The sequence below is a fragment of the Notolabrus celidotus genome, chromosome 3 (assembly GCF_009762535.1).
Source record: "Notolabrus celidotus isolate fNotCel1 chromosome 3, fNotCel1.pri, whole genome shotgun sequence".
Classification (NCBI taxonomy): Eukaryota; Metazoa; Chordata; class Actinopteri; order Labriformes; family Labridae; genus Notolabrus; species Notolabrus celidotus.
Window position 1 is genome coordinate 2997436 of NC_048274.1, and position 26373 is coordinate 3023808.

At 41.5% G+C, this 26373-nt stretch overlaps 1 protein-coding gene, 2 long non-coding RNA genes and 2 other non-coding genes across 7 annotated transcripts in view; 4 read left to right on the forward strand and 1 right to left on the reverse strand.

Annotated features, from left to right (window-relative positions):
- Nucleotides 1–15686, forward strand: part of lrp4 (low density lipoprotein receptor-related protein 4) — a 195021-nt gene extending 179335 nt beyond the window's left edge. The window contains exons 22-38 of one of the 2 annotated variants that reach the window (XM_034680931.1): nucleotides 118–249; nucleotides 695–835; nucleotides 931–1017; nucleotides 1106–1277; nucleotides 1623–1785; nucleotides 2060–2285; nucleotides 3774–4077; nucleotides 4158–4376; nucleotides 4494–4628; nucleotides 4897–5005; nucleotides 5297–5489; nucleotides 7135–7248; nucleotides 7397–7508; nucleotides 7738–7799; nucleotides 9888–9975; nucleotides 10097–10238; nucleotides 12733–15686. In XM_034680931.1, coding sequence (XP_034536822.1) covers nucleotides 118–249; nucleotides 695–835; nucleotides 931–1017; nucleotides 1106–1277; nucleotides 1623–1785; nucleotides 2060–2285; nucleotides 3774–4077; nucleotides 4158–4376; nucleotides 4494–4628; nucleotides 4897–5005; nucleotides 5297–5489; nucleotides 7135–7248; nucleotides 7397–7508; nucleotides 7738–7799; nucleotides 9888–9975; nucleotides 10097–10238; nucleotides 12733–13074 — 2741 coding nt within the window. In that variant the 3' untranslated portion in view covers nucleotides 13075–15686. The remainder of the gene's footprint in view (nucleotides 1–117; nucleotides 250–694; nucleotides 836–930; nucleotides 1018–1105; nucleotides 1278–1622; nucleotides 1786–2059; nucleotides 2286–3773; nucleotides 4078–4157; nucleotides 4377–4493; nucleotides 4629–4896; nucleotides 5006–5296; nucleotides 5490–7134; nucleotides 7249–7396; nucleotides 7509–7737; nucleotides 7800–9887; nucleotides 9976–10096; nucleotides 10239–12732) is intronic. The other variant, XM_034680932.1, reaches the window with a different exon arrangement.
- A 2702-nt stretch (nucleotides 15687–18388) lies between these two features.
- LOC117809893 lies at nucleotides 18389–24335 on the forward strand. Of its 2 annotated transcripts, XR_004630638.1 has the most exons (6): nucleotides 18389–18547; nucleotides 19129–19219; nucleotides 20343–20447; nucleotides 21101–21274; nucleotides 23409–23477; nucleotides 23623–24335. It is a non-coding gene; the product is annotated as an uncharacterized LOC117809893 (long non-coding RNA). The 2 variants fall into 2 exon arrangements; XR_004630637.1 differs by lacking the exons at nucleotides 23409–23477; nucleotides 23623–24335 and having other exon boundaries at nucleotides 18394–18547; nucleotides 21101–21345.
- LOC117811016 lies at nucleotides 18917–19030 on the forward strand. Its single transcript, XR_004630908.1, has one exon. It is a non-coding gene; the product is annotated as a small nucleolar RNA SNORD67 (small nucleolar RNA).
- LOC117811017 lies at nucleotides 20138–20251 on the forward strand. The gene has a single exon (XR_004630909.1). It is a non-coding gene; the product is annotated as a small nucleolar RNA SNORD67 (small nucleolar RNA).
- LOC117809905 lies at nucleotides 23458–25299 on the reverse strand. Its single transcript, XR_004630639.1, has 3 exons — nucleotides 25251–25299; nucleotides 23866–24024; nucleotides 23458–23779 (listed from the first exon to the last, which is right to left on the reverse strand). It is a non-coding gene; the product is annotated as an uncharacterized LOC117809905 (long non-coding RNA).
- Between the last annotated feature and the right edge of the window lie 1074 nt (nucleotides 25300–26373).

Genomic DNA, 26373 nt, shown 5'->3' on the forward strand with positions numbered 1-26373 from the left:
CCGTTTTGCAGCCCTGTATTCTTCCTCGTCCGTTATCAATCCTCGCCTCCAGGCTGCTCCAGAAAGATCTGGCAGGTGACCCGAGTCTCATTTTTGTGTGTGTGTTTCCATCTGCAGTGCATAACCCGTGTGCTGTGAATAATGGAGGCTGCAGCCACCTCTGCCTGCTGGCTCCTGCTCCCAAAGCCTCCAGCTGTGCCTGTCCCACCGGGATCAACCTGCAGACGGATGGGAAGACCTGCACACCTGGTAAGGACACTTTTTGAAACTCTGTCACATGACTTCAAATGTAGTTGCCAATACATCTCATGAGGACTAACTCATACATGTTGTCAGCTTTCCTGGTCTTCAGCGTCAGTAATGATTGTGTTTCCAAAGGGATGATTATCTCATTGGAGCTGTGCAGCAGATTTTTTACAGCATAGATTTACAAAAATACATTCATATTAAGTCTAGCTAGTATGGGAAATTAGTTATTCTAACATTAAAGAGAAAATTATAGTGAAATATGTTTAAAGTATTGTGATTAAGGTTTTGAAAATACCTCAGGGCCTGCAGATAAATAGGAGAGAAAATGCACCAAATAGTTCAAAGAGTTCAGAATTTTTACTTCCAGGAAGATCAAAGTTGTTCTTCCCTTGTTCCACTGTGTGTTAATATGTGTGTGTGTGTGTGTGTGTCTGTGTGTGTGCAGGTATGAGCAGCTTTTTGATCTTTGCACGGAGGACGGACATCAGGATGATTTCTTTGGACATCCCCTACTTTGCTGATGTGGTTCTTGGCGTCAACAGCTCCATGAAGAACACCATCGCCATCGGGGTGGACCCTAAAGAAGGTTTGTGTGCCCTCTTAAGTTTTTAAAGTCTGTTTCAAAAGGAAAGTGATGTAAAATTGGAATTTTATATCATGTGTGTTTGGCGCCCCCTGCAGGAAAAGTGTATTGGTCTGACAGCACTCTGAAGAAAATCAGCAGAGCCAACATCAACGGGAAATCGCAGGAGGAGATCATATCTACAGGTGAGGAGTGTGACTCATGTTTTACATGTTAAGTCCACCGAGCCACAGCGTCATAACTCCATCTCTCTATTTCTCTGTTTCTCTGTAGGCTTGATGACGACTGACGGCCTGGCCGTGGATTCTGTGGGCAGGAAGATCTACTGGACGGACACAGGAACGAACCGCATCGAGGTCGCCAACCTGGACGGCTCCATGAGGAAAGTTCTTGTGTGGCAGAACCTGGACAGCCCTCGAGCCATCGCCCTGTACCACGAGATGGGGTGAGTCTGTCAGAGCAGGATCTTATTTTTACTTTCCCGTTGAGAAAATAAAAGGTCATGATGATTAGCACCATCAGATTATACTTCCATGAGTTCATTGATGACTCATTCACAACCTTTATTTTGGGACTCTAGTTGCAATATGAGGGTTAGTGTTCAAATCTCTTTAAAATGTGGGGTCCAGTTCTTTAGCTCTTATTCTTGGGACCCGATGCAGCAGATTTGATTTCCATCCTTCTTTTGGTCTTCTTGTTCAGTCTGAGTTTTGACCTCCCTCTCTCCCTCTCTCCCTCTCTCCCTCTCTCCCTCTCTCCCTCTCTCCCTCTCTCCCTCTCTCTCTCTCAGTTATCTGTACTGGTCCGACTGGGGAGAGCATGCAAAGCTGGAGCGCTCGTCAATGGATGGAACGGATCGGGCGGTCCTCATCAGTAACAACCTGGGCTGGCCCAACGGCCTGGCCATCGACATGGCCGGCTCACAGCTACTGTGGGCCGATGCTCACACTGAGGTTAGTGGTGCCCACATCAGTCATGGCTTCAAACACCATAAAGCCAGATTACCAGAGTCTTAAAGTACTTCCAATGGCTCTAATTTTGCATTTATTAAAAGTTCCTGGATCATACAAACTGTCCCACATAAAAGTAATCACAGTCTGTATCTTTATTTTGTTATCATCATCAAACTAGTTCCTATACAAGAACTTTTTGGAAATACAAAGAAAAGGATGTTATTTAGTGATAGTTTCTAAATCTAATCCGTCTCATCTCTCTGCTCCTCACCAGCGGATCGAGTTAGCCGACCTAAACGGCCAGAATCGCCGCACACTTGTGACTCCAGTCCAGCACCCGTACGGCTTAACCCTGCTGGGGCCCCACATCTACTGGACCGACTGGCAGAGCCGCAGCATCCAGCGAGCTGACAAGAACACCGGGACCAACATCATCACCGTGAGAGCCAACCTGCCGGGCCTGATGGACATCCAGGCTGTGGACAGAGAGAGGCCGCTCGGTGAGTCTGAGGACTTTGCATTTATTTTCCAAGTGTGACTGTTACTCAGAGGAGCCATTTTTTTCAAAGTGGCCTCTACAAGTCATTTTGTAACACCTTTTCACTCATGAGAGAAACTTTGTCACTGAGCTTGGGCTTTGAGACAAAGAATCAGTGCTAAGCCTCTGTGATAAGATAAGATAAGATATTCTTTATTGATCCTCCATTGGGGAAAATTTATTTTGTTCCAGAAGCACAGGATGTTGTTAAAATATGATGATAATAATAATAGTGATGATAAAGGTAAAATAAAGGAAAGCAAAGTCAAGTCAAATAAAATAAAATGAAATAAAATAAAATAAAATAAGAAAATAAAATAAAATGAAATAAAATAATAAAATGAAATAAAATAATAAAATGAAATAAAATAAAATAAGTAAATGGAATAGAATAAAATAAAATAAAATAAGAAAATGAAATAAAATTAATTAAGAAAATAAGATAAGACAATGAAATAAAATAAAATAAAATAAGAAAATAAAATAAAATGAAATAAAATAAGAATATTAAATTAAATTAAATTAAATAATAAAATAAAAATATTAAATTAAATGAAATAAAATAATAAAATGAAATAAAATAAAATAAGTAAATTGAATAGAATAAAATAAAATAAAATAGAATAAGAAAATGAAATAAAATAAAATAAGAAAATAAAATAGGAACATTTAATTAAATTAAATTAAATTAAATACAATTAAATAAGAAAATTAAATTAAATTAAATAAGAAAATGAAACAAAATAAAATATAGCAAATATTTCAGATATATACACACTCTTTGCTCTTCTATCTTCTGAATAGATACTGAAGTATGTTACTGCACAGATAAAATTGCTCCAGGTTATTAAAAAACATACACAGTATGACAAACACAGTGTGATTCAGATGTGAGGTGTTAACAATAGTTTGACGGTGTGAATCATAAACAATGAGCCGGGAAGACAGAGAGAAAGATGATACCAGATGACTAAAGGGACATTGCAGTGCTGGTGTTAAACAGTCTGATTGCCCATGGGATGATTGGCTCACTTTGTCTGCACGGTGTGGACTTGAAAAATGCTCTGATTGTTTTGCAAAGTTTAGAATTCAGTATTTTCAGAGCTTGATGCAGAAGTAGACATTACACCGCTTGAGTATTTCATGTTGACATTTTTTAAATGTCTGTTATTAGACAACATGTTTCCTCCCCCTTCCCTTCCCTCCATGAAGACCACACTTGACTTAATTGTCTGCTTGCTTCTGTTTGCCTGATTATAGCTTTTGTTTCATGTGAAGCTCACCAGGAGACTGACGTGATTGTACGGTGCCTGAAAAACAGTTTAGACACCTGAATGTAAACAACAATCTGCTTCAACTGCTCACAGATTTTTTGTGTGGCAACCTGTGTGTCAGCTCCATGTGAACAAACCTCTCTCTTATCTCTTTCGTTTCATCTCTGTCTCTTCAGGTTTCAACAAGTGTGGCAAGGGAAACGGGGGCTGCTCTCATCTGTGCCTGCCTCGTCCCAACGGCACGTCGTGCGCGTGTCCCACCGGCATCCTGCTCAAGGGAGACGGGAAGTCATGTGACGACTCCCCGGAGACGTTCCTGCTTTTCTCCAACCGGGTCAGTGTGCGCAGAATCTCCCTGGACACCAACGACCACACGGATGTGCATGTGCCCGTACCTGAGCTGCACAATGTGATCTCGCTGGATTACGACAGCGTGGACGGAAAGCTCTACTACACTGACGTCACCCTGGATGTTATACGGTAAAAAGAAACTCCATTGTCATCAGTGTGATGTCATTTGTTGCTCTGCAGTGTAATGAACACATTTTATTGCTCTTCAGACGATCAAATCTGGACGGCACCGGCATGGAGACGGTGATCAGCCAGGGCCTGAAGACCACAGATGGGCTGGCTGTAGACTGGGTGGCCAGAAACATGTACTGGACCGACACTGGACGCAACACCATCGAGGTGGCCCGCCTTGATGGAACCGGCCGCAAAGTCCTGGTCAACAACAGTTTGGATGAACCCAGAGCCATCGCGGTGTTCCCCAGCAAAGGGTGAGAAGAGAAAGGGAACTGTGTCTTCAATCATGAATCAATCTAAAGATTTCCAAGTCTGTTTGTAAAGTAGAAAGTCTCCTCACCTATTCTGCTCCACTCTGCCCCGCTCTGCAGGTTCCTGTTCTGGACTGACTGGGGCCACATTGCTAAGATCGAGCGCTCTCACCTGGACGGGTCGGACAGAAAGGTCCTGATCAACACCGACCTGGGTTGGCCGAACGGTCTCACCTTGGACTACGACACAAGAAGGTCAGAGAGAGAGGAAGAGGAGCTCCCTGTGTGGCATCTTTACAAACAGGAGCCTCATAAATCAAGTTAGATTAGATAAGATGTTATAAATGTTTTATGATGTTTTGATCCCTGGAGAGGATCAGATTGTCACAGTAGCATGATGCATTTCTAAAAGACAGTGAGAGATTCCTGCAGATAACACAGCTGTATGTTTAAAGTCACAGTCAGAAGTCACTGTGCATGTACAGACAGTAGCGTGTTGCTGAATATGTATCTCTCTCTGCAGGATCTTCTGGGTGGACGCCCACCTGGACAGGATTGAGAGTTCAGACCTGAACGGGAAACTGCGCCAGATCCTTGTGAACCCAGTGTCCCATCCGTTCGCTCTGACACAGGTAACCCTTCGTCCCTCCTCGTCTTCAGCTGTCAATCCCTGGGCTGACCCTTCCTCCTGGCTGCCTCTTCCACTCACCCGCTCTCTTTCACTCATCGGCTCACCGTGTGACTCTCAGTGGTCGTCTCCTCGTCTCCTCGTCTTCATACTGAACCCATTTCGACTTAACCATTTCTTTACTTCCCTTCCACTCTGACCCTCATTTTTCTTCCTCCCTCCCCTTTCTTCCTCCCACCCCCCTTCTCCTTGTCTGTGTTTTCCTCTCCTCTCTTCTTCTCCCTCGTTTCCCCAGTTGAAGCCGGTGTCCTCCCCTCTAACCCCTTTCTCCCGACTCTCGCAGCAAGACCGCTGGATCTACTGGACGGACTGGCAAACTAAGTCCATCCAGCGGGTGGACAAGCACACCGGCCGGAACAAGGAGACCGTGCTGGCCAACGTGGAGGGCCTCATGGACATTATAGTGGTGTCACCGAACAGACAGACGGGTAAGAGGCTTTTACTCTGATCTCACGCTGACGTAAGAGATGGTACAGAAAGAAGACATAGATGGGATATAAGAGGTGGATGTAGCCTCTCTGTGTTAAAAGTGAAGCCGATAAGGAAGTGTATTAAACCAAGGGCGCAGATGTGATAATTAACTTTTACTTCACAGCTAATTTATGACCTCAGTAAACATTTTCCTGTCAAAATTGTGGACTTAATAACTACTTTAAATTCTCCTTCAGTACCACAAGATATACATTTAGTCATTGAGGCCCAATTTGGAGTAACATTTGAAGCAAAGCAGGGTGAGCCTTGTAGCGTGGCTAATCACTAATTGCCAATCAAAGGTGAAGACCAGGCAATGCAAATCCATCCTGCTGTCAGATTATAGTCACCTCTGATTCCAAACGATCAAGATAACTCCAGACTGCATAACAGCAGGTCACATAAATGTCTGATGTTATGATGGCTACCTTTACCTCTTATAGGTGGAACCACTGTTACTGAACAGGAAACAAACTGGGCACAGAAAAAGACAAATACCTTAAAACAAAACATTTTAAAGACATAACTAACCAACATGTGTGTGAGATATTTAAGTTTCATACAAGAAATAAATAAGTTAATCTTAGATATACACTACCAGTCAAAAGTTTGGACACACCTTCTCATTCAATGAAATACTGAAATTCAATTAATACTGAAGACATCCAAACTATGAAATAATCTGGTTTTGCCATAATCTGGATTACAACAGTAGTCAAATAGGGCTATCCATTGTGTACTAACCCTACATCTGAACAACACAACTGATGGTCTTAAACACATTAAGAAGGCAAGTCATTCTACAAATGAACTCTTGACATGGCTCATGTTAATTAGAAACCATTCCAGGAGACCACTTCATGAAGCAGACTGAGAGAATACCAAGAGTGTGTAAAGCTGTCATGATAGAAAAAGGGGGCTACTTTACAGAATCTAAAATATAAAACATATTCTGCTTTGTTTAACACTTTTTTGTTCATTAAATAATTCCATATGTTCTTTCATAGTTTTGATGTATTTGGTATTAATCTACAGTGTTTACAATAATTAAAACAACCCTTAAATGAGAAGGTGTTTCCAAACGTTTGACTGGTAGTGTACAATACTAGAAATGAAAACTTAATTGGAACTTGTCTGCTCTGCAAGCTTCCACATTGTTGTTTTGTATCTCTTGTGTACTAACGAACACTGAATTTAATCTTTAAATTATACATTCCCGACTAAATCCTAACTCAAAGTATCAAAGTTACATTCTGTTTGTTTCTTTTTCTTCCGTGTGGCCTCGTTAAAAATGAAAAAGTCGGATGGATTCTCTAACCCCTCGTTAGTCAGACAAAAGCTGGTTTTAGAAAACGTCACTCTGACACATTTAAGACTTTAATGCAAGAGTGGTGAGAATAAATCTGATCTTAGCATCTCTTATAATAATCAGCTTAACATGATGGATGTGTTTGAGCTGGTTTTATGTAAATCAACAAAGAATCTTTGGTAATTAGTTTAGATTGCACAAACTAGTCACAATGCATCATGGTCACCTGACTTTAACAACACAGCTCTGACTCCTGTATTTCATCTGTGACTGTTCTGCCTCCTCTCCTGTAGGTACCAACCTCTGTGGGGTGAACAATGGTGGCTGCACTCACCTCTGCTTCGCCAAGACCAACAGCTTTGTGTGCGCCTGTCCTGATGAACCAGACGGGCGACCCTGCTCCACCAGTGAGTGAACACGTCTATCATTTATCACTGACTGCTTGACGTTTAACAACTGTGACTGTATCCTGGGTAGAGTGATATTAATATAGACCAACAAATAACAGAGAGATCCTCTATCGCTCTCAGGCTCTGATCAGCACATGTTCATCAGTTTCAGGTTACATCCCCACCTCACCCACCGGAGGAGTTAGCAGCACTTCTGCCCCCGACAAGATCCCCAGAGGTCCAACAGACACCCCACACAGAGGACCCTCACTGGTCAAGTACGGCTCTGTGCTTATTTGAATGATTGTACCTGAGCAGCTTCTTTTAAGAACTCTCAGGGGGAGAATTTTCTTTTCCTTTACAGCATTGTGTTATAGTTTGTCTTTACTGAAAGAAGTAAGCAGATAAACTCTCCCTGTAGGCCCTCCAGAGATAACATCAAGCATTAAATAAATGACATGAAGAAGAACAGCATTCTAAAGCCTGATTTCTGTCGTATTTTCACAGCTGCACAGACAGGAATCAAAACGATGGAGGCTGCTTGAACACTGTGGTGACCGCTCCACATGGTGAGTATTTAAAAGTCTCTGAAGTAAACAGTCTAACATTCAGGCCAGTGCTAGGTCGAGGATCTGTAAAACCTAGTTCAGGAAATTCTAAATCTTGCTTCGCTTAAAGAAGCTTCTGACTTAAACTCAGATTGTTGTTGATTGAACGACCACATGAATTAATAGAAACAGGAACACTGTGGCTGGCTGTGGCTGTCGGCAGCTAACTTGAAACATTTTGTATTTTATGTACCTCTCACTTTTGAAAAGTTTCTCCTTTGTGAATAAAATAAACCACCAAACAGCCACGACTAGGAAACTGTCCTTTTCTCCTTTTTTAAAGTTTATTTTAGGGCTTTTATGCCTTTATTTAGCAGACAGGACAGAGGATAGAGCAGGAAACTTGGAGAGAGAGAGTGGGATGACATGCAGCAAAGGGCTGCAGGTTGCATCGAGGACTGTACCCTTTGCACATATGGGGCATGACTTAATCTTTAAGCCATACCTGCATCCCAGAATCTGTCCTTTTCTTTTTTTTTTATGATCACAGTTTTTTTATTAGTTTTCACATTTTCACACAAAAACTGACGGGACACATTATCCACACAGGACAATCCACAATGACGACAAAGTAATCAGTCAGACAAAAACAAAGGGATAAGATTACAAATAGACAAGTGACTATGTATATAAATAAAAATAATAACACTAACAGTAAAATTAAATACTAATGATAACAGTATGTAACTTAAAGAGAGGTACGCACACTTGAACATAAAATGTGTTGTCTACCATTTACAGATTGTAGTATAATCATCCAAATACAGGGGTCTGTAAGTCTGCATCACCAGGCAGAATTACACCAGTTTGTTCCATTTAGATGGTTTGCAGGATTTTACATTTTTTCATTCAGGGTTTGTTGGGGTTGATCAACCTAAATTATTATATCAATAAAACAAAATTAAAAGGGTAGCTCTTAAGTCGATTGAGTTCTATGGTCCCGTGATGAGATCAATGTATCTTCCCCCATTTGGCCCTGTATAGATCTAGTCGGTTTATCATCCTATATGTAAGTTCTTCGGAAGCTCCAACCACACTTAAGGCTGATTTATACTTCTGCGTTGAATCAACGGCGTACCCTACGCCGGGGGTCCGCGTAGCTCCCGTACCTACGCCGAGGCCTACGCATGTAGCTGACGTGCACCTCCTCCAAAATGTAACTCCCCGTAGAGCCGACGCGGACCACAAGCCCTGTGATTGGTCCGCTCGGCGGCTTTGTCTTTCCCGCATTTACAACACTTCCAGGATCCCGGACATCGGCCGTGTATTTCATCTCCTCCTCTCTATTCTTCATGTAATCATGTCTGTTTGATAAACAGCAACATGTATCAGCTGTTGATTAACACAACACGCTCTGAAACTCTGTGGAAAAGTAAACAAAGATCGTAGCGGGACTGGAAGCAGGCGGCTGGCTATCAGAGAGACCGCACTGCCCTCAGGCGTTTCGGCGGAGAATTGCTGCGCGACACGGACACACCGACGCAGAAGTATGTGGTGCTCATGTCTGCGTCAGCCCCTGCTGCATAGGGGCGACGCAGAAGTATAAATCAGCCTTTAATTGGGTAAACCATAGGCTAGATGGAGGGAGATCCACCGTTTTCCATTCCCTAGAATCTGTCCTTTTCTAACAGAAGTCATGCACCTGACTTGGCACTAAGTCACCAGATGATTATGGACGCTAGAGGCTGCCAAAGTCTGTCATCAAAGTGATTAGATGCAAATTATGTAGAAATAAAACTTCTTTTTTATAGCAAACATAAAACCTCACCAGATATAATTACAACAACAAAAACATGTAATGAAAAACGACCAAAACTTGAGGATGTTGCCCGCATGCAATCAAGGTTGTGGGGGCCTCATTGTCATCAACTTTAAAGAATCATGTCCAGAGCTACCCTTTGTCCCTTGGGGCATAAACTGCAACAAAGCATGGCTGCAGACTTTCTGAGATCTGTCTAAAGATAAACTAATCTCCTGTTTTATTCCAAACAAGTGTGTACTGTTACTTTAAGTTGAGCTGCTGAATTGAATGTGTGTCATCTGTTGTAGGAGAAGGACTTCATATCAGCTACGTGATTGGTGGAGTGCTGACCATCTTGGCTATCCTGATACTTATAGCTGCTTTGATCATTTACAGGTCAGTGTCATGATTCACACATCTTCATTTTCCTCCTCCTTAGTCTTGAACTGACTTTCTAATTCACTATACTGCAGATGTGTAAACTCTGTGCTGTTCCCTCTCTGTTTCTTAACCTCAGACATAAGAAGTCAAAGTTTGCTGACCCTGGAGTGAGCAACCTGACCTACAGTAACCCCTCGTACCGGACGTCCACACAAGAGGTCAAGATCGAGGCGTCGCAGAAACCTCCCATATACAACCAACTCCGATATAAGAAAGAGGTAACGTCGAGTCTGGACTCTGAGGAAAGAACGACAGATGATTTTGGTTAACAGATGAATGGATTATGAATCCATGACATGTTCTTAGTATGATCACAGAAAACGTAGCTGTATGCTGGATAACCACAGAGACAAACGATGTCCGTTTGCCTCTGATCGGATTTGATGAGTTGAAATATTGTTAACATGTGACACAAGCAGGACGCAGACTCCAGGCCTCATCTTTTCCTCCCTCTCTCTCTCTCTCTCTCTTCACTGCAGCTCTCTCATCCCTACAACTCCCTCTCTCCCTTTATCTTTTGACCCACTTGTTCCGTGGAGAGGTAGTTACACAGCATGAAAGAGTTGTGTCCTTTCCTGTTGTGTCTTTCCTTTCAGACTTGTCCTCTGCTGTTTTGTTTTAACTTCATTTCTTCTGTCATTCACTGCATGCTACCTGCTTTCCAAATGAACTAATCCTCTCTTTGGTGCAGTGATAGAGATCTGTGATCAATAGCATGTCGGTACTTAAACAATTTACCTCTTGTGTTTTATTTAAAGGACATTTAAACAGACCTGAAAGTACAATGAAATATTTAGATAGACTTTGTTTTGGTCGCTACATAAATTGCAGCTTGAATTATTAATCGGTCAGTCCATTTCATTGAGTCAAAATCAGCTCAAAGACACTCCTTGTGATTGTTTCTAATATGTGCAGATATAAAAACATCTTTTACTTTACTTATGTTGCAGAGAAAAAATCAATGAGTGTGCCACAACTCAGTTGTTTATAATGCTCTCAGCACCTGCACTATATGTAGTGAAGCATCATAGCTGAGCAGACACTTTGATAAGTTCATTCCTCTTCATACACTCAACTCTGCATTTCCCACTAGCTGTTTTTGTTGCAACTTGAAGTTTAATATGCCTCTTTGTCAAAAGACAGAAAGAAACACTGGCAGGATAACTCAGGGATATCTTAAATGTCATTGTTAGGGCTGTCAGCATTAAGATATTAATACACAACGCAATAAAGATCTGAAATAGATGTGTTTTTGTATTTTAGCTGAGTGCTATTTTGTCCCTTTTGGCACACCGTAGTTGAGTCCCCACAGTGTCTTCCTGCTGCCGCTGTCGTGAGCTTTTGAACGGCACGTCACTTTAAAAAACTCAAAAGTAATTTGCACTTTGTGTCAAAAGGAATTAAAATACCAACAAAGTACTTCAACTTTGAGTTACCACCTTCAAGCTAAGCATACAGGTGCAGCTATCAGACTGATGTCAGCAACAACTGCACTGAAAGAAGGCTGCAGAGCTCTATTTGGAGTGTGTGAATAGCCACCAAAGCCCTGTGGATAAAACTAAATCAAAGGAGTTACCTACAGTGCTGCTAAATGAACAGAAACTAACTGCAGGCCAGTCAACACTGCAAAAAGCAAGAGTGTTGAAGGAACAATGTCAGGTTGGCATGCTGTGTGCCTCACTGCTGCAGCATTATCCTTTAAACAATAATAAATACACACTGTGTTTCACAGAATAAACACTTTTAAGCTTTCTTCTACTTCTAAGTAATTATTTCAGATCTGATGTAGCAGAGCAGCATTTATTTGAATAATGAGTCTGAGAGGCAAGATCAGGGAATGATTGCTTGTTGCCTTGTTGATAGGGACTTAAAAACTGTTCTGAAATCGTTTCACTGCCTTAACTATCTTTATTGATTTCATTACTAAGAGTTTCCAGTAGATGGCTGATATCCAACACTCTGTTTCTACCAACCAATTTATCAACCTGTAAAAAAGCTCCTTTAAAAACAGTGATCTTCTTCTGCTGCTGGGCTGCTTGCAGGTTGCTTTGTATTTCATGCTGTTCAAATTATTCCTTCTACAACAGACTCAATAAATTGAACAGACGTATAAAACAGTGCACTATACCATAACTCCATGCAGTCTAGAGATTAGAACCATCTCCCTCTGTAAGGTAAGATGTAAAGTGTGTTTATGTCATGTTAGTCTTAGCGCCATTACCCTTGTGTCGTGGAGCAATCCAATGGATTTCACTCCAGATTACACAAATGTGACTTTATACCAGAAGAAAGCAAAGTGTGACGACAGAAGAGCCGACTCTCTGTGCATGGGTTGAGTTTGAAAATGACTTCTTGTTCTGGAGTGTTGTGCAGTGGGTTGCTGATTTTACTCTGAAGGGAAATCCATCTATTACAGGTTGAATTTTGGCCTCTTTTATTTTAATTTAACGATGTATTTTTTGTTTTTATATGTCAGTATTTAAATGTTATATCTAACACAATTCACTGTGATTAGTCTTAAATAATTAAGAAACATTGGTATAAAAAATAAAGGAAAAACCAGGTCAAACCTTGATGACTCATTTTTAGTGAGGACACAAAAACAAGGAAAAAATATCATCACATGGTTTAAAAGATTTAGAAATACCTAGAGCTGGATCTTTCCTTTAAACTCTTTCATCTCACTGATCAGCTGTGTCTCCTTTTATCCAGGGGGGAGTGGACGGAGGCTACACCAAGGAGAAGATCCGCATTGTTGAGGGCGTGTGTCTCCTGTCCAACGAGGAGCTTTACTGGGACGACCTAAAACAGATCAAGCCGTCCAGAGGCGGCCTGCACACTTGCATGCGCACAGACACTGTGTCCCTGCAGGCCAGCAGCGCTTCCCTAGATGACGGCGAGACGGAGCAGCTCCTCCAGGAGGAGGCGTCTGAATGCTCCTCCATAACCACCCTCACCCCTTCAGCCATCACCCCACAGCGTCACGCCCAACACAGCCTACCTGACACCGGCTGGGCCTCCTCACGTAAGCCCTCAACGGAGAGCGAAGTGTGAGGGAGGCCCCGCCCTGTCCTTCATGCTTTATCCTCAGCCTCCATAACCTAATACCTACACACACACACACACACACACACTTGTATTTATAGCTGGTACAAACACAGAAACAGAAATACTGTAGGTACAGACACAGACACTGTTGCATACGTAGAGTAACAGCACTCATGGACCTGGTTACATACAAATAAGCTCTCTTTAACACACCTCCTGTCTCTGAAACTGGGGCTCCGTCCTACTTGTGCACACACACAAACACACACACATGTAGTACAGTCCTCAAACAGCACCCTCGATGCTACTGCCTTCAGGCAACATGATGAACTAATGAGCATGCTGGAATAAGAAAGCAGAGGACTCTGGGGAGGAAGTGAACAGAGAGACGCCTTTTTCAAGGATGCAGACTCGCAATGCGACAAACGCTTCTCTGTGACCGACTTCACCTTTTCTTTTTTGTGGATTTTTTTTTCCTGGACAAAGTGGAAAACACACCTTCCCCCCCTGTAACCTGGACGCTCTCTCTTACGCCACTCATGACTTTATAAACTCTATTTATGAACGTTTTTTGTACTTGCCGAGTGGGTTTGCAGGCGAGAGTGTTGCGTTAGAGCTGTGTCGCAGCAGGACAAAGTTGTATTTATGACAGTGCCAAAGGGTGGGGCTTCACAGAGTCTCCATGCTTCTTTCTGACACATCAAAAGAAATCTCTCTCTAAATTTACAGGATGTTTGTTTGCATTTGACTTCACTGACTCGCCCTCACCAGTTGGGAAACCTCATGATTCCTTTCTCTCACAGCCTGTAACAGGTCAACGACTTACCGTAGCTGCTACCGTCAAGTCCACTCGGTTTCTTCTGAACTAACCTGAAAGGAGCCTTTTTGTTGTTTTCTATTTTAAATCGTATTTCAAACATTGTTGATTTTCTGGCAAAGCAGAAGAAGCTACAATGAAGTAACAGCCTAAGTGCCAAACATTTCGTTTTCTTTTTCTTCCCTCAGCTGAATATTTATTTTTCTCAGAGGTTTTAAATGTTTGTGGCATTTTGTTTTAACTTGGGTTTGCTCACTCAAATTACAAACATACATATTCTCTATCAGATATTTAACACGGAGGTGGTTTAGCCATGCAGATAGTTTTGGTTTATTTAACCAGGTGAGAGATGTGTCTTTGTGGAGTGTCTCTTTAAAGGGTCTTTCAAAGGATTGTGAAACATGATGCACGGACAAAAAGGGTCACCTGCGACAGCACTTAATACCAGATTTCAAAGCTCTGCAAATTTAACAAACTTCAAGAATAATGCAAGCTAATTTAATCTGTCACTCTGTTAGCTATAACCTCTGCTGTCTAAGAATTATGAAAGGTATTCGACCCTCCTTGTCTTCTCTTTCCCTGTTCCACAGTTTACTCAACTTTGAGATTCTTAAATGCTTAAAAAAATGATAATTAGATTAACAGCAACATTATAAAGATGTTTGAAAATCCTCCCCTGTTTTATTTAACAAATTGACTGAACTAAAACTTAACTAAAGTACTTTTTAAATTGAATTAATCTCTCGTTTTAACTCTGACACTCAAAGAACCAAAAGTATCTGCTCGGCTAAATGCCCCCTCAAAAGGCAAATGACATCATTTGTCCTCAGAGTTTTGACTCTTCATCTCCAAATCTGTAAAGCAAACATGTACCTGCAGTTTCTGCTGCCACACCACCATATAAACAATGGGTACCTTAGGAACACTGTGCATGTCTGACCCCAGCAGACAGTGAGGGTTATAGTGTAGAGATATATCACTGACAACTTACTGAAATGACTCTAATACATGTAAAGATACTATGTATTGCTTTAACGTTTAGAGTACCGTTCTGTTTGTTGTTGAAACATGGTACATGGAATTTACTATATTACTATATTGACAAATATATCGGTTAGACTTAACAGAATTTTGAAGTATCTGCTACAAGCTCAGCAGTTTGCTGATATGCTGCTAGACGAAGCACTGAGGCCAATGAACGAGGGTCTTGGCAGCTACATAACTACAGTCTGTTAGGATTGGTCGACAGCAGGATTACTGAGCATCACAGCGACCCAGTAAGCAGTCGTCGTCGTCGTCCCCACCCCCCCCTGGCTCACAGTCCCTCCATCTCTGCTGCAGGAATGCTCAAACTGTACAGATTTTATCATGCGGATAAAAGCATTTAAACATTTCTATTGAAGATATTTCATTGATTAAGTTGTATAGTCTTTTGTACAAAGGGATTTCATGACTGTTTTTAGATTTGTGTTAATTTTACTCACTGGAGAAGATTTTTTTTTTTTTTTTTTTTTTGGTGGTTTATTTTAACCACTGTGTTTCCAAGCCTTGTAAATGATAGGGAAGATGCCAGTTATTTAATAGTGCTCTTTTTATCTTCTGAAATACTGGTCGCGTATAGCTGTTGTAAAGTTAACAAAAAGAGGTATTTATGATTTCTGTTTGGTTGTCACTTGATGTGTAAATATGAAAAGACTGTATATGTATTTCCATGGCAGTACTAACAAGCTGTGTTGTGTGATATAGTGAAATATCCCTTTGCTATCTTTTAATATAAAACTGCATTTGCATTTCAATGAAACTTTTTGGCTCACTCATCTTTATGTCTGCTTCTGCTGATGATCACAGATAAGATCATAGAGACACAGTTTGGAGGCAGATCATCATTAAAGGAGCGGCTGTGGCTCAGTGGGGAGAGTCGGTCCTCTATCAATCAGAAGGTTGGCGGTTCGATCCCAGCTCCAGCAGTCACATGCCTAAGTGTCCTTGAGCAAGACACTGAACCCCAAATTGCTCCCTCTGTTGTTCAGAGTTGTGTGAATGTGAATGAATGAGATTAGCTAACACTGATGGTCCCTCACTACATAGCAGTCTCTACCATTAGTGAGTGAGTGGGTATGAATGGGTGAATGTGACAAGTAGTGTAAAAGCGCTTTGAGTGGGCAAACAGACTAGAAAAGCGTTATATAAGTACAAGTCCATTTACCATTAAATTTGTTTTCATTTAAGTCAGGGGTGTCCAAAGTACGGCCCGGGGGCCAATTGCGGCCCAAGGTCCATTTATTTATGGCCCCAAGCTTCCATCTTAAAGTGTGTTATTTATAGCATTAATTAATAGCATTAGAAATTAATCACATTCTGAATCATATGTACATTTGCAGTTTCTTTCAAGCGCACAAACAAAACTAAAGTCAATCCAGAAACGTCTCAAAAAGCTTCACATGGACAACTTGTATAAAGCCGAAGCTCTGGGAATTCTGCAAGATGGCAATAAAAAAGAAACACAAGAACTGTTAAAGTTGACAGGTCTTCAAATTAATGATTTTATCATGATGTGAAAATGTTCTTGATGAACACTAAAAGTTCAGAAGACACAAAAGAAGACACAACAAAATCAAAATCATGAAATTGTGCAGAAAAGGCAAAATGTGGTGCATAAAAATTGTTCAGAACGCACGAAAATAATTATTTAGTTCTTAAAATGTTGTCTGCTGGTCAGAAAGGTCTTAAAAACAACATGAAAAAGAAGTGTGATGAAATCCAGATCGTGATCATGCCATAGAAAAATAATGATATAATATTTTTCCCACATTGCCCGACCATTTTCCTCCAGAAGAAGATAAAGTTTGCTAATGTATACGTCGCTTGTGGAGAACTGAGGACTACCTAGTTCCTGATTTATTGAGAACAAATGTGAAATAATTGTTATTTAATAGAGATTCCATCTATAACTTTTATGATTCCTAAGTCTCCATAGGAGCCACTGGCTCTAAGGTATTCTGACAACATCAAATGTGGCCCTCTTTGAAAAAAGTTTGGACACCACTGATTTAAGTCGTATAATTAGAAAAATGTTAATGATATAAAAAAGTAATTTTTAGACGGTTTAAACAGAGAATTTTGAGTATATTTTTAACAGCTCAAAATCCCATATTTGTTCTTGCATGTTTACACATCATACTACATCCTCTACCCTGAAGCGCTTGATTGGATAAAGAAAAACTAATTAGCAACCCTCTTGCAGGGAAGAAGAAGAAAGGTAGAAAGGTACTTTATTAATCCCCAGAGGGGAAATTCAATTTTTTTCACTCATGCTATTTTTGGACATGCTACACATACATTTTTTTTGGTATATACATACAAATGCACACACGTGCAGCGAACATTCTTAAGGAGAGATGTCAGAGTGAGGATACTGCCGTCAACCAGCGCACCCTGAGCAGTTTGGGGTTCTGTGCCTTGCTCAAGGCACCTCGGCAGTGCCCAGGCAAGTGAACCAGCACCTCTCCAGCCACCAGTCCACAGGGAAAACAGACAATAGTTGTAGGACAGGCAGTGAAAATTAAGTAATTTAAATAACTGTTAAAAAAGAACGAAATATCATCTGCACTAAGTTTAGAGTGCCAGGCAATGTGTTTGTTTCCAGGGTGAATAATTTAATTGACAGGAGACTTCAAGCTACCTCGAGGTAAGTTGTCACTAAAGTAATAAAGTTTAAATACATGCATGCAAATATTAGGAGGTAATGAAACAAATCAGGGTTAAATTCAACAAAGTGTAAGGACAGAGTTGAAACTGATGGGCACTAAGCATCCTCTGCAATCAGTGAATGAATGTGATGAAAAAAAAGGGGTGTGGAAGTTGTCTCAAGATGAGAAAAGCTCTGCTTAAAGGCCCTGGGACGAGTTTTGAACTGGCTGAGAAACAGACTGAAAATGATACTGATGCCTCTTTATGACCTTCAATAGCAAACAAGTACATCAGCAGCAACACTGACACCTTCTCTGTTATCATTTTTAATGCCTGAAACCGCCCTGAGGGGGTAGGTGTCAGACCAGATGATGGACATCTCGCTTCAGGAACAGCCTTTATTTGACTGTTTTCATGGAAACTAATCACATTGCCTGGTAAAGTTGACTGTTAAGAGACAACAGGATGAGGTTTTTGTTGAAAACACTACTTTTGCATGTTTAGGACAAGAGATAAGAGGTATCACTTTGTGCACAAGGGGCGCATACAAAACAAAAGTTCCTCACAGCAGCTTGAAGTTAATTCAGAAAAAGAGAGCATAATTTTTTTTTTTTCTCATGTCAATACGCTTCAGTACCCTCAGTACACATCAAACTACATTACTTTATTCTAAATTTGGGGACTGTGAAACCCTTTGAATAATCTATTTGGAATTTAATTTCACTCATTTCCTGCTCTTTTGGTAATTTGAGCATGTGACATGTATGAAACTTGTCATTGGTCGATCGACAGGAAGGAAGTTCTGTCTGGCCAATCAGCCGTCACCATTCTGTCCCCGTTTGAGCCAATCAGCGGTGAGCTCTCCAGAACACGCTGGTTTAAAGTGAGGGAACTTCTCGGTTCAGCGAAAAGAGGTTAAAACTGGAGAAATGTGTGTCGTCCAAGGAACAGAACTATCTCCTATTATTTATGGTAAGTTTTTGTGTGTTCACGGTTTAGTTTTTTAGAATACAGACTGATATTTACAGGAGGGAAAGCAATTGTTCGATGCTAGCACACATGCTAAGGCTTAAGCTAACCATGGTAATGTAGGACATTTGAAACAACGTGTTTATGGAAACATATTGTGATCGTACCATCATTTTTTTTCTAAATGTATTATGGTAACGTGATTATTTAGATTGTTTCTTCAGTTTGATTATGACATTGAGCACGTTTTGCTAACATGGCTAAAGCTAATCAGAGTGGTGCTAACTCTTTGTTTCAGCCTGCTGTGGCATGTTCTCAGTCGGAGCTTCAGTGTTTTACATCTATATTCTGGTGGACACGAGGGTCTGTGGGTCTGAGAGTGATGAGTTGCACTAATCAGTCGGGGTGTCTGATGCAGTGGCGTCAGCACCCTGACCCGACCTATCCTGAGGACACACTGTGTGCACAGGGGCCATCTGACTCAACCCTGGACCCTCCACCAGACAAGACCACTCTGAACAATTACTACTTAACCTTTCATTGAAAACATGACAGTGTATTGTGTCTCCCCTTTTCTCTTTAAGTATCTGGAAGTGGAAGGATGCAGTGCAGTGGACTTCCTCAAGCCAGGCGATCAGCACCCAGATCAGGAAGCCAGCTCCCTCAGCCCGCAAGGTCTCCATTGTCTCCCTTTTTTAAATGAAATAAACACATTTTCCTCTACAATCAAAAAGCTATTCATTTTACGTTGTGTTCAAACAGTGTTTTTGATTAAGGCTTATTCACACATGCACTAAATCTCCTCAAATACGACCCTGACTTTACCCCTCAGGCTTTTCCCCAAAGGCCACCACATGAGCATTACACAAGTTACCATGCCCCTGCTTTTATAGGAAGTGAAGCATTTCAATATTCTATAGTATGATGCTTACACTTTCTTAATGTCATATTTATTTTTATACATTTAATGTAAATATTTTGTTTTTACTCTTTAAAGCAGGGGTTCCCCCACTTTTCAGCCCGTGACCCCCAAAAGACTTGACCCCTACTGTACCTCAAAGTGATTTAATGTGCCCTCATTTAGCTGGTCTGCAGAAAATTAGCCTACCTATATGTGGCTGTTATGAATTAACCTACTACTACTGATGCTTTTCATAATCAACTGTTCACAAACGCCAGACTTAGGAGTCATCTGACAACAAAGAGAGGCAGAAAAGTCATTACAGTTTCTATTTTCAAGTTTTTTTTATCTCCACATTTTGCTAATTTTGTTATTTTTTACTATAATGGGTAAAATTTACTATTTTTAGAGAACTTTTTAAATAAAAACATTCTGGAAGACATCTCACAACCTCCCATTTGTGTCTTGCAACCCCCCTCAGGGGCTCCCGACCCACACTTTGGGAACCCCTGCTTTAAAGCACCTTAAATCGCTCTATGTAGAATTTCTAGAAGTACACTTTCCTTTTTGGATCAAGCTTTGAATCCCAATGACCTGCATGACCGATGAACTTCACAGACATGTTCCTACACTCTTCTACTGTGCATAAATTACTTTATTTACTCTTCTTACTTTAGTTGAAGCTCCTTTGGGGTGACATTGATGAGTTGCACCATCCGACAGGTTGCTGTTGGCATTTGCACGGCAAACCTGTCCTGACTTACCTGTGGTGACACCCACTGTGCACAGGGGCCATCTGAGTCACCCCCACACCCTGATGAACACTTGCTGCTTTGACCTTTTCTCTTCACCTTCTCTGACCTGCGCTCTGTTTTTGTTCTGCTCTTTCTGTCTCAGCCTGAAGACGGGGGAGTTGAAGGTCACGGCTAAGGAGCACATTGATGCGTCAGTCCTGCTGGCAAAAGTTTCCTTCATGATGTGAGAACCCCAACCTGCAAGATGGTGAGGACACACCAGGCTGATTCTGTCAACTTGTGTGTTTTAGTCGAGAGTTAATCTGCTTTCTTTCCAGTTTGTGTCAAAGCTCAAAGCCTCCCAACTCTCATCCCTGAAAATGTCATGAGTGAACCAAGCTGTCATGTTGTTCTCACATGACATCGCTAACGTGTGTTTAAATGAGTTTAGAGGGGCCGATCAGTCAGATCCTGTTATACTGGACTCCTACATATGTTGGCTGTTACCTGTTTTAACCATGTAAAATAAATGATTGTATTCATACATGTTGCAGAGCTGCTCGGTCCTCCTTTGGCTTTAATAACAAAGAGGGAGAGAGTCTTCACTGAGGCTCCCCAGGCTCCTCTGTCCCTTCAGCACACATTCGTTTCTCACTGTGTTAATAACTCCGTACATTCCTACTTATCACAGCACAGCTTCCCCCAGCATAAAGTTACTCTGCTGGTCATTAACGACCCACTTAGAACTTCCTCTGGCTGTGATCTGTGCCCCACTTGATAGTTGGACTTTTCTGTTCTGCCCACGCTGGCTGTTTCCTCCCGTTTGTCCCTACTGCTTCTTTCAACTGAATCATTGGCCGTGCTTTTACATTCGCCCTGCTCTCCTTCTGTCTTCTCACTGCTCTCCTTTTTTCCCCATAGACGGCCTCAGCCCCAGGACACTGCAAGTTCCAAAGGAGCAGCCACTGATGCAACTGCAAGTCAGAGCCAAAGATCAGTTTGGACCTCCACCTGCTGCACCTGTCCTCCATGCTTGATCACAGGGATGTTGCAGTGTGACCTGAATTGCTCAAACCAACGCTGGAAATGTCTACGGTGTGTGTGCTGAAGTCTTTGTGGCACTTAAACTTCGTTATCAATAAACAGGTTCTGCTGTTTGTGCTGAAGAAGATTTTTTCAACTTCAGCAATCCGATCCTTTAGACCAGGGGTTCCCAAACCTTTTAGCCCGTGACCCCGAAATATAAGTGCCAAAGACTCGTGACTCCCACTGTCCCTCAAGTGATTAAAAGTTGCTTCATACTTCATTTTGCCGTCTGCAGAAAATGATCCTACCTACATGCACATGTGGCTTCTGAAGATGCTTTTGTTAATCAACTGCAGGGCTTAAAGTACTCCGGCACCGTGCCGGATCTCCAGCGTGTGGCGTTTGACTGTGATTTTAAAAAATTCAAAATGAAAAAGTTGATGCAGGATATTGTCAAGCAGAGTCCTGCAACGGGTTGGTACCTGCGGGTCACCCGCAAAAAATGTCTGATGGGGAAAAAAATATACTTCTACACTTTGTCAAACTGTAGCATGAATGCTATGAGTTCTTGATTATCTCAGTGGTCTTGAACACAACATCCAATCCGTAAGATGGAGAGTAAGTTCGTCAAACCAGGGGAAGACGTCCTCACTGACGAGGGCCTTAAAAATAAACGGCGCTGAAAAAGTTGTTTGCCAAATTGCCTAGCCAGTCCCTCCAGGAAGTTGCGATTTCGCGATCGCAACTATCAACGCAAATTCAACCAATCAGCGCATTTTTTTCGCGGCCTTTCAATTGTATACAATCACCGCAACTTTCCCGCAACTTTGACCAATTATCTTAATCTCAGCCCCTGTACGTCATCGGTTTAGTCATCAATTTCACTTCCTTGGAACATAATCATAAGTCCTCACTTGATCGGCACTTTTCAACAACAAAACACGCACAGAGAACGGGTGAAGAGAGGGGACAGCAGGCAGGACAAGTGACCATGACGACGTTGTTATTTATAGATACCACAGTTATTATCTGAGGGGCGCAGTGTTAGCTTGGTCTCTACCTGCAGCAGGTGTGCTTTATGAACCAGCTCTCCTCACCTCCATGCATCTGTCTCATCTTCATTGATGATTTTTACCCCCGGTGTGTGTTAGTGACAACGACACAACCGGGGGACGTCTGTTTAACATTCGAGGTTTGACGTTGTTGCCGCCATCACCGTAAAAAGCCCTGCATCTACAGCTTGATTTAATCCAGTTTGGAGATGCATCAGACACATTTAGTAAGTTTGGATCAACTCCTATTCATCAAAGATGCAGATTCATTCCAGAGTGCCGTGAACTGACTGTGCATCAGTCGCTGTGAGGTGCATTCAGGGACCGTCGTAAATGTGCAATATGGCCCTTTCATGGCATTTTTCTGTGAATGAAGAGAATCAAAATACAGTCAGTGGCCACATCAAGAATGTTTTCTATAAACAACTGTAATTTAGCGTATTTGCTTCCCCCTGAGATGTTATTGGGGGGAAAAAGCAAAAAAAGAAAATTGCAACTTTCACCGCAATTTTTTCAAAAAGCTGTCGCAAAATCAGGCTTTTTGGGCCGCAACAATCTCAAAAAAATCCTGCGAAATCCTGGAGGGACTGCCTAGCGTATGTGTCATGCCCACTACACCCCCGTTCCCTGAAAAAAAGGTTCAGGCTCAGAATTTTTTTTTTTACTTTAAGCCCTGCAACTGTTTACTGACCCTAACCTTAGGAGTCATCTGGCAACAAAGCAAGGCAGAAAACTAATGAAATGTTTTGTTTGCAAGGTCTTACTTCAAATGTAACTACTTTCTTTGTCGCTATTTTTTCAGTAATGGGTCAAATATGTGATTTTTAGATTACTTTGCAAAAAAATAATAATTCTGGAAGACATCTCTTGACCCCCCTCTAGTGTCTGGCGACCCTCCAGGGGGTCCCGACCCACACTTTGGGAAACCCTGCTTTAGACTATTGTTTAAATGTTTTTATTGTACAAATTATGAAGACTTCAGAACTCTTCTGGTCCATCCTTTTGATTTTAAGATCAGTGGGCTTAATATTGGTCTGGCTTTATAACAAGTTGAGATCATGTGTAATGTCAAAGTTTATATTTGATACATAGAAGATGAGGGAGAGGTTTTTCTGTCACCAAATCTGAGGTTGCTCTGTTTGTTCTCTCAGGTCATACCCACTTCTTCCAGATGTCCCCATGACCCAAATCTAAAACCCAGCATGCAGGATCTCACACAGGTAGTTATTTTTATTAATGTTGTCCTTTTTTATTCAGACAAAAATCCAGCATACATTCAGTCAGTAAACAGTATAAGTGTTTAGAGTCTCATGTGTTGAGGTTTTATGATTACTGCAAGTGATGTTGTTCTAATCTGCTTCTCAGATGGATCCAGAGTTTGACCGGGACATCACACCAGGAGCGATTGTAAATCACACGAACAGTGTGACGGCTGCACATCATCCACATGGTGAACTATGATGACAGTTGTGTACCTTGGCGAGACAGCAGGAAGCTCTGCAGCTGTGTCTTGGTCTTCCTGCTGGCGAGCAACACAAAAAGGAACAACGTATTTTGAGATAAATGTGGCTCGGCTGTCATCAGCTCAAACGAACGGTGCATATTTACCACAGACACGTCTGCAACGGACTGTCATTCCTCTCGCGGTCCTTGTCCTGGCATCAAACTGTTCAATAATCCTTTGAGTCGGAGCAGCCGAGCACATCACAGCAACGCCTCCGACTGACTGCAGAGGTGACTGGAGCGGGTTGGCTGTCTGCGGATCCTCTGGAGGATTACACTGTTTGTGATTGCCTTGCATCATCAGAGACCACAGCTCATCTCACACATCTTCTTGTTCTGGTGGTGAAGTCAGCCAGCAGCATGCCTGAGCCGCGGTAATGTGTGCACATGTTTTAAAGCTGCTTCAAGGCAATTCAACACTAAACTCATGATAGCTGTGGTGTGCATATGTAACGATGTAATCTGAACACCAGCTCAGATTATTCTCTACAGTCATGGCCAAAAGTTTTGAGAATGACACAACTATTAATCTTCACAAAGTTTGCTGTTTCAGTTTTTATAATGGCAATTTGCATATACTCCAGAATGTTATGAGGAGTGATCAGCTCAACTGCAATTAATTTGCAAAGTCCCTCTTTGCCTTGAAAATGAACTTTATCACCAAAAACACATTTCCACTGCATTTCAGCCCTGCCACAAAAGGACCAGCTAACATCATTTCAATGACACACAGGTGTCACACACATTAACACAGGTGTGGGTGTTGATGAGGACAAGGCTGGCGATCAATCTGTCATGATTGAGTGACTGGACACTTTAAAAGGAAGATGGTGCATGACACCATTGTTCCTCATCTGTTAGCCATGGTTACCTGCAAGGAAACACGTGCAGCCATCATTGCATTGCACAAAAATTGAAGAATTCTGTGTACTTCTCAATAAAAGCTTTTGATACTTATGAAATGCTTCTAATTGTATTTCATTATACCATAGAAACATCTGACAGAAACACCTAAAAACCCTGAAGCAGCAGACTTTGGGAAAATGTAATATTTGTGTCATTCTCAAAACTTTTGGCCATGACTGTACATGATGGAGAAAAGGCGTCTGAGAAATCATCCATGCACCTTTTACATGACCACGCTCAACTCCAACAATATGAAGATACACACTCACCGACAACATTATTAGGTACACCTGTTCAATTGGTTAACACAAATAGCTAATCAGCCAATCACATGGCCACAACTCAATGCATCTAGGCATGTAGACGTGGTCAAGACAACATGCTGAAGTTCAAACCGAGCATCAGAATGAGGAAGAACAGGGATTTAAGTGACTTTGAACGTGGCGTGGTTGTGCCAGACGTGCTGCTCTGAGTATTTCAGAATCTGCTGATCTACTGGGACTCTCACGCACAACCATCTCTAGGGTTTACAGAGAAAATATCCAGTGAGCGGCAGTTCTGTGGACGAAAATGCAGCAGCCTACCTGAGTATTGTCGCTGACCATGTCCATCCCTTCATGACCGCAGTGGACCCATCTTCTGATGGACACTTCCAGCAGGATAATGAACCATGTCACAAAGCTCATATCATCTCAAACTGATTTCAATGAGTTCACTGCACTTTATCATATTATTTTAACCTGTACATATTAGTCAAGCCTATTTGTTGTTCTTTTGTATTTATAGCTGATGTTATTATATTTTTTATTGTAGGTCTTATTCTTATGCCTTGTACAAAGAGAGCACAGTTTACTAAAGTCAAATTCCTTGTGTGTTCAAGCATACTTAGCCAATAAAGCTGATTCTGATTCACTCTACTCCAATGGCCTCCATAGTCACCAGATCTCAATCCAATAGAGCTCCTTTGGGATGTGGTAGAACGGGAGATTCCCATCATAGATGTGCAGCCGACAAATCTGCAGTAACTGGGTGATGCTATTGTGTCAATATGAACCATAATCTCTGAGGAATGTTTCCAACATCTTGTTGAAAGTGTGCCACGGAGAATAAAGGCAGTTCTGAAGGGAAAAGGGGGTCCAACCTTTTTACTAGCAAGGTGTACCTGATAAAGTGGCCGGTGAGTGTGTAATGTAGTATTTGTGGTAAACTTAGAAGGCACCAGTAATGACTCCATTAGACAGATTTGTTGACTGAATCATAAACTGTACACAGATTTAACCTCCATGTTAGCCTTTTTCATTTCATCAAATAAACTGTTCTTGCATTTCAAGTTTTGAGACACTTGTTTTCAATGTTTTTGTATTTTTTTTTATTGATGATTCATCAAAACAAGACAAATCCTGGACTTCAATCACACATGACACCAATTGCAATAACTGGCAAAAATTGTAATTATATGAACAAATGAATTCCTGGATGCAAAGAATCAAATCTGACTGTAGTTAGATCAATGTAATCCATTAAAATTAAAACTTTTATTATAAAGTATTAATAGTTTATTATTCTGAACTTTACTTGGATTAATGCAGAACAGCTTAAAGCTAGGGTTGGTAGTCTCGGAAAACCAGCATGAATTTGAATGTAGCTTTTCCTCAGGACTCCGTCTAACCCCTCCCCTCCTCCCTCGGAGCTCCTCCAAAACGACGC